Source organism: Xyrauchen texanus, chromosome 25 (assembly GCF_025860055.1).
Source record: "Xyrauchen texanus isolate HMW12.3.18 chromosome 25, RBS_HiC_50CHRs, whole genome shotgun sequence".
In the NCBI taxonomy this organism is placed as follows: domain Eukaryota; kingdom Metazoa; phylum Chordata; class Actinopteri; order Cypriniformes; family Catostomidae; genus Xyrauchen; species Xyrauchen texanus.
In genome coordinates this window covers 25,157,145-25,164,218 of record NC_068300.1, presented here as the reverse complement: position 1 = coordinate 25,164,218, position 7,074 = coordinate 25,157,145, and the positions used below count along the sequence as shown (strand labels likewise).

At 36.3% G+C, this 7,074-nt stretch overlaps 1 protein-coding gene across 1 annotated transcript in view; it reads right to left on the bottom strand.

Moving 5' to 3' along the window:
- Positions 1–5,659: 5,659 nt before the first annotated feature.
- The window catches only part of bgnb (biglycan b), a 41,093-nt gene continuing 39,678 nt past the window's right edge, over positions 5,660–7,074 (bottom strand). The window contains exon 8 of the mRNA XM_052090959.1: positions 5,660–7,037. Coding sequence (XP_051946919.1) covers positions 6,840–7,037 — 198 coding nt within the window. The 3' untranslated portion in view covers positions 5,660–6,839. The remainder of the gene's footprint in view (positions 7,038–7,074) is intronic.

Sequence of the window (7,074 nt, the reverse complement as noted above, 5' to 3'; positions counted from 1 at the left end):
TGCACATTTATGAGATTCCTCAAAGGTGTTTTCAAGGCAAGTCAGTCCACTCGGCGGCCATGTTGGGAACGCTCCCGGGCATCTATTTTCAGTGGATACAAGCGGCATGAAAGTACAGCTCCTACCTACTTGAATTAGGAAAGTCTCCAAAATCTCCAAAACGGTTGGTCAAGATTATAAATAAATAAAATATTTCAAATCAGCAGTTAAATCTGACAATTGTATCCACCTTTTTCCTGGGGGTCTTACCCGGGAAACGAATGTGGGTGGGACTTCCGCCGGAAGTTGTTATAAAGCATTCCCTAGCTCTGGCTGCAGTCATTTTAAGACCCTGTTTACAGCTGGTAATAAGATATGTTTTGGATAATCGGATCGTAAATGGTCAATGCTAAATATAGTTATAAATGATTGGATCACAAAAAACACATCGCATTTGAAATGCTGTCCTGAAGCGTCCCGTTCTCAGAGTTGAACATGTTCAAGTAAATGTTCCTTATTTCCTTAACTTCTCTCTCACACTCCGGCTTTCTGTCTCTCAGGATTCGGTGAAGACAGAAGTTCTGTCCATGTGGCAGATGATGAACAAATGTTTTTTTTTTTGTGTTAGTGTGTGTGTGTGTGTGTGTGTGTGTGTGTGTGTGTTTTGTGTCTTGCCTCTGTACTTTAAAATATGTGTTGAGGTCTAGTGACTGAAAAGGCCATAGCATATTATTCCTTCTTTATTTTACTTGATGAGTTAATTATGCTAATTAGTCACACAGATTGCTCAACATGCAGCTCTTAGCAACCAAGTTGAATTGTAAGAAAGAAAGTAGTATTTGGGTGTAAGAAACATTTAAAACTATAAGTGGTTAGTATTTGGTGGAAATATTGCATTGGTTGCAATTTTTTCGGTCCTCTAAAGCTTGGGTCCTAGAAATGCGGTCCTAGGACTGTGGTTCTCCAATTCGGTAAGTGGTTTGAGAACCACTTACCACTGTATCACGGGCGTTGTGATACATTGTGTCGAGTGCTACCCTGTATTTTTTGTCACAAAAAATACAGGGTCCTAGGAATGCGGTCCTGAAAATGATGCAGGAATGCAGGAAAATACTATTGGAGTTTCGGCGTGCAACTGGGATTTAAACCTGGCTATTCACTTCTGCTGGCTATCTGAGACTATGCAAGCTGAAATATTAAAAATTACTTTCATGTGAATTTTTAATTTTGCTACTTTAAAATGAACTTTTGGCCATATCTTCCAATGTTTTTTTTTTTTTTTTTTTATCTACACAGTGTTGATATGACAACAATTAAACAAATGAAGTTTCGTCTTAGCTATGGCAAGTGTTTTGTGCCACGATTACCTACCGAAGGAGACAGTCGTGTACTTTTACTTGAGAGGAGGGTAAGTCGCCGCCATAGACGTGTGATGCAACGCTGTTTAGGTACATCAACCTAATGCAAAGCTAGTGTCAGAGCTTTCTACGAAAGGGTTTAGGTGAGGTTGTAAAAAAGAGTGATACAACTCAGAGAATGTAAATTTCTTGACAGCTGAATGGGTCATGGTCTTGTATTTCATCCATGAGGCTGGAGTTCTGAACTTTTACTCTGGATGTTTTAAATATATTTTGATGCTAATACTTTTGTACTTTTACTTAAAGTGATAGTTCACCCAAACAAGAAAATGTTGTCATCATTTACTCATCTTCAATTCGTTCCAAACCAAACTTACTTCTGTGGAACAAAGATATGATTTTTTTATCAAATTTATTCTTGTTGAATCGGTATTTTGCTGTTTTTAAATGTCCGATTGTATTTATCTTTGTCTGATGCAAAGAAAATAATTTATACTTTGTTTTTCCTCTCATCTGTCCCTTAAAGATTTATCAACTCATTACTTTGACTGTTGCTCCCTCTATAATTAACAGCTTCTTAAGGTCCAACCTTTTTAGGTCTTTAAACACTTCTTTATAATATGTGCTGCTAACATTAGTTGTACAATTTTCTCCTTGCATGTTTTGATGCACAATATCCCTAGCTTGATTGAGTGAGATCAAAACTGCTTGTTCCAATTCCAATTTCATACATTAGCAAAGCTATCCCTGCAGTGAGGAATCAGTTAAGCATGCCATTGTCTTAAACTTGATTCAGTCCAATGTATTTTTTTTTTCCTTAATATGTTGTTCAGAACAACTAAATGCTACAACTGATGCATTGTTAGCTGCTTTTTCCCCCATTTAAAGGAGGCTCAGATTGCAAAAGAAAGGAACTGCTGATTTTCTTCTTCTTCAATTATTTCAAGTTACACATAGAGAAAGCCAAAAGTCAATGAGAATACACTTCAAAAGTCCACATAGATTCCAAGGGTGGCCTTGCGCATACAGATTAGGGCTTCATCATGAGGAAAATCCTAAAAAAAAGGTCAAATACAAAAAGAAAATTAACAAAAGACCAGGGGTGAAACAGGGAGCTTGTTTTATGGAAACATACAATTTTAATTTAAATAAGTTACCATTTACTCTTTCACGAGTTTTGAGGGCCTTCATTCAGGTAAGCAGCAGGTGCTCTCTAGACACATTCACGTTTTCTTTTCGATGAGGGCATTCTGGAAATGTGACAAATGAGCAGTGTTCAGCAGAATTAAAAAACAAGTTAGCATTTTGATTTTCAGATTTATTCCTGTTCCTCAAAAACTTATAAAATATCCCACTGTGTTAATTCTACAAGAGTCAAGTGTGTCAGTCTATTCATTGGCTGAAAATAATTCTACAACAGCATCTGCGAGGGACCCAAAACACCAGGAACCAGTACAAGAAAACAAACAAATGATGCTAAACCAGAAACTTTGCTATATGAAAGCTACAAAAAAATCTTGGATGAATTTCTGATATATGCATTACGTCGCCGCCGGTAGATGTTCCTTCTATGCATTCGCCGTGATGTCACCTCTGGTCTTACGTCAGCAGTCCCAATCAATCCCATTCAAACTCGACACAATTTGACGGTGACGAAAGGGTACGCTCCTTCTCATGGGAAGCCTTTAAAGTGGCACTATCCACTCGCCATATAAAGGGGCAGTCACATTAGGCTTTGAACATGCGAAATTAGGATCCTCAGGACTGGTTCTCTGCCCACTTGCGTGATTATTTCAAAATTCATTCCAAATGCTCAATTACTAAAATTTGAGTGGTTTGTCACCAAGTAAAACAGTAATGGGGCACTTTATAACACAGAGTAAAAACAGCAAGAGGGAAAAGTTTTAGGCATGATGTTCGTCTACATCAGTGTTTCCCAACCTTTTTTCTGCCACAGAACACTTTTTACGACTTACAAAAAATTCTATAGCAAACCACTATCCCACATAGACTAACCATCATCAATATTTTTCCTTTTCAAGAACTTGTCTGTGTTTTCTGTCCGTCTTAGTAGCGTGTTTACTTGTAATGTTTGAAATTCGGCTATGCAAAAAAAAAAAAATAAATCACATGGGTAGGCTACACTCTGTGAGGTCACAGGTGGCAAGAGCGGTAAATGGGTAATGAAAAAACAACAAATTTGCTTCTTTTCTAATTTGTAGATTTGTTCTTGCGGGATGCAAACTCACCAGTGTCGAAAAAGTTAAGACTAAGACTAAGTCCACAAAATTTTTTTTAGGGATATTTTTTTTTAAAGAATAAGCTAAAAGCACCAATTCCAGCTATTTTAGTGATTCAATTTTATTCAAGTTTACATTTGTGCAGAAGTAGTTGCAAAATAAAGAGTATGTTGGTGAGGCTTGCTTCTGTTTCACAAATTTGTTACATTTTATTAACTGATTAGTTCAGTGACCCCTTCTGGAAATGTCAGTTCTGTAGATCCACAAAATGCAAGTCCATAATTTTGAAGTTTCAAAAAGCACATAAACAAAGTATAAAAATTACTCATAAGACTCCAGTGCAGTGGTTTTCAACACTGCACATTTTGTATATCTCCCTTTTCTGACACACCGAGTTAAGGGCTTGGTGTCTCAACTAACAAGCTGATGAGTTGAATCAGGTGTGTTTAATAAGGGAGTTATCCAGTATGTATATGTGTTGGGGGGCCTCCAGGAACAGGGTTGGGATCCACTGCTCTAGTGGTTTAATCAATGTCTTCTGAAGCAATCTAATCGGTTTTGGATGAGAAGAACAGACCAAGATATAACTACATTTTCACTATAAATCTTGACATCAACAGTCTCCTTTGTGATCAGGATTTCAAGCTTGATTACACTTCCTAGCGCCATCAAGCACTAGGAAGTGTAATCGAGCTTGAAATAATTATTGTGCCTAGAGACATGTACAGATGTACATTTTAAAAAGGAGTTACATTTTGCTCTGTTCTCACACAAAAACGATTCGATCATTTCATTTGTGCAGGGTGCCAAGGCCCTGTTTTAGTAAACTATTAACTAGTATCTTGGGTTTCATTCCACATATAGCTTTAAAGCTTTCCTTGTCATTCCAACATGAGCTATGAGTTGCTTCCCCAATTATGGCAACATTTATCTTTTATGACACAAATATTTTTTTAACATACAATGAATGAAGAAGACCAGAATTAGCATATGCCTTTGGTATGAATTATGATGTTATCATAGTACTTGCAAAATGGCAATACTTCTGAATTTCATTTGCAAATATGATATAGTCAGAACAGGGTAAATGAACACATGGATCATTAGATTAAGGTGCTTTCACACCATATATCTCTGTGAAGATCATTAGGCAGTTAAATTAAATGGCACTGGGATATCAATGATTTTCACTGTAGGTCCACTAAGCAACTTGTGGTAAAATAACTGACATCAGGCTCCATTCCATTTTCATGTCACTATGTAAGGTTTTTAACAAATTAACCAAAAAGAAATTAGGGTGACAGAATAATTACACATAAATTAAAAAAGGAAATTGATTATGCCAATGTTACATTTGTGCAGATTTTTTTCAGCCAGCAGTGCTATAGAGACACTGATAACAACTAATATAGACTCTCACAAGGTCAGAAGAGCACAACGAAAAATAACTTTTATAGTTGTAGACTAGTTGATTTTCTAAAGGTTGCTCTGCTGTGTCAATACGACATAGAATGCATGTCATCGCAAGAATGCACAAAAAGCACAGACTCATCAAAACACGTTACAATCTACAAACTGTTGCGAAAATAAGAATAGTTGTAGTTTAGGCTGAACTTCGACACTGAAACTTAATTACCTTTTCAAAATAATCAATTAAAGGTGTAAATGTTTTCGATTCCACACGCCTTTTGAGGAAACTCGTGAATATTAATGTTAGCTCCGCCCAGTGAAACCCAAACTGTGGGGTGTGCGCCGCCCGCTTTTGGAGTTGGCCTTTCTGTACTTCAGAAAGGGGCGGGGTTACTCCAAAAGGAGGTTGCGCCCATTTCAAAAGGGGGCTTCACTTAGGTTATCTTAGCTGGCGGTTTGGACCTCCCGCCTCTTTTTGGAGCTCTGCCTAATTCCCATGTTTTGTGTTATTTAAATATTTGCCACATTGTTCTGTTGTCAAAACACGCAAAAAATGTGGCTATGGACATGCAGTTTTTAATTATCTGTTGATATTACACGCTTTATTATTTTTTTATTGGCAAATCCTAAAATAAGTCATCAAACACATCTCCACCAATATTTCAATGTTTTCATATTTTATTTTTATTTATGAAGTGAATTACTCAGACATGGTTTGCACCACTTAATGTAGAATGACTCATAGACATTGTTCTTGTTGATCATTCATTCAATCAATATTTGGCTTTAATGAGAAAAAGCTTAACAAAGAACATTGCAAATGTTTTATTCCACTGAACTCATCAAATTAATGTTAATTAAAGTTGTATTAGTTACAGCTTTCAAACCATGATGGTACGCCATTTCTGCTCTTGAAATCAAGTTGAAAAATTATTTATTGGAACATGCGGTAGTGTAGGGAACAGTGTATGCATGCAGTGCCATTGCCAAATTCAGCCAAAAAACACTGGGGGAAAAAACAAAATTAGAAAAACAAAAACCCTACAAAGAATATATTTTGAATTTGTTGAGAAACTGTGCAAAACAATACAACATTACAATCCTTATATGAATCAGCCTCAAACTCATGTTGGCAAAAGCTTAGAAATGTGGGTGGGTATAAGGATGTGAGGCATTTGGATGACTTATTCTTAGAAAGAAAACTGTATTGTGTTTCTATACTGTATAACACCATGCATCACTCAGTTCCTTAATTGCCCTAAAGTACTCCCACAAGAAAAAAGACCCCTGAAGCATGGAAGCAATGCAAAGACACAAAAACATGGCAAAACTTGACAAACAACACAAAGATACACTTATTAAGCACCATGAATTTAAAATCTATATTCAACCTTTTTATTCCAACATCCCAACTAAACTTTACCACTGATAATACAAATAAACTGATATAAAATAATAACAACATAACAGTACATAACAATAATTTTACTTATGGAAATGTTGAGCAAACAAAGAACCCTTACAAATAAAACTGATAATATATTGGTAAGACTTTCTGTGAAACACTTACAAAACAATGGCCAATATTTGTTTTTGTAAATAGACTTCACATATTGTAATTTCTCTGCATTCTCCACACACCTCTTTTATAAAGTTTAGGTTTGTTTTTGAAATTACCAATGCTTATTTTTCTTGCACCCTTTTTTTCCCTGTAGATATCACATCCAAGTGTACATGGTTATCTTCTCCAGCACACTGTTTCTTAACACCCCCCCACACACACACATTCTTTTTCCTGTTTTGTTTAAATTCCAGCATTACTTGTTCCCATATTCATTATATAATCCTTTCTTTATTTTTTATAGTTTCCGAACTGAATGGCCAAACGGTCACTAACGCAACGGAAAGTGGCAGGCTGCACCTCCCAGTAGTTAACTGGGTTGCCATATAAACTGATGCCATTGTAGAAGGTCCTTTTCATGCCAAAGCCTCGAGGGCAGAAGTCATTTGTGTCCACCTGGCTTATTTTGTTAGAATGAAGGTAGACCACCTGGGAAAAAACAAAAGTAAATGATTTGCATGTATAA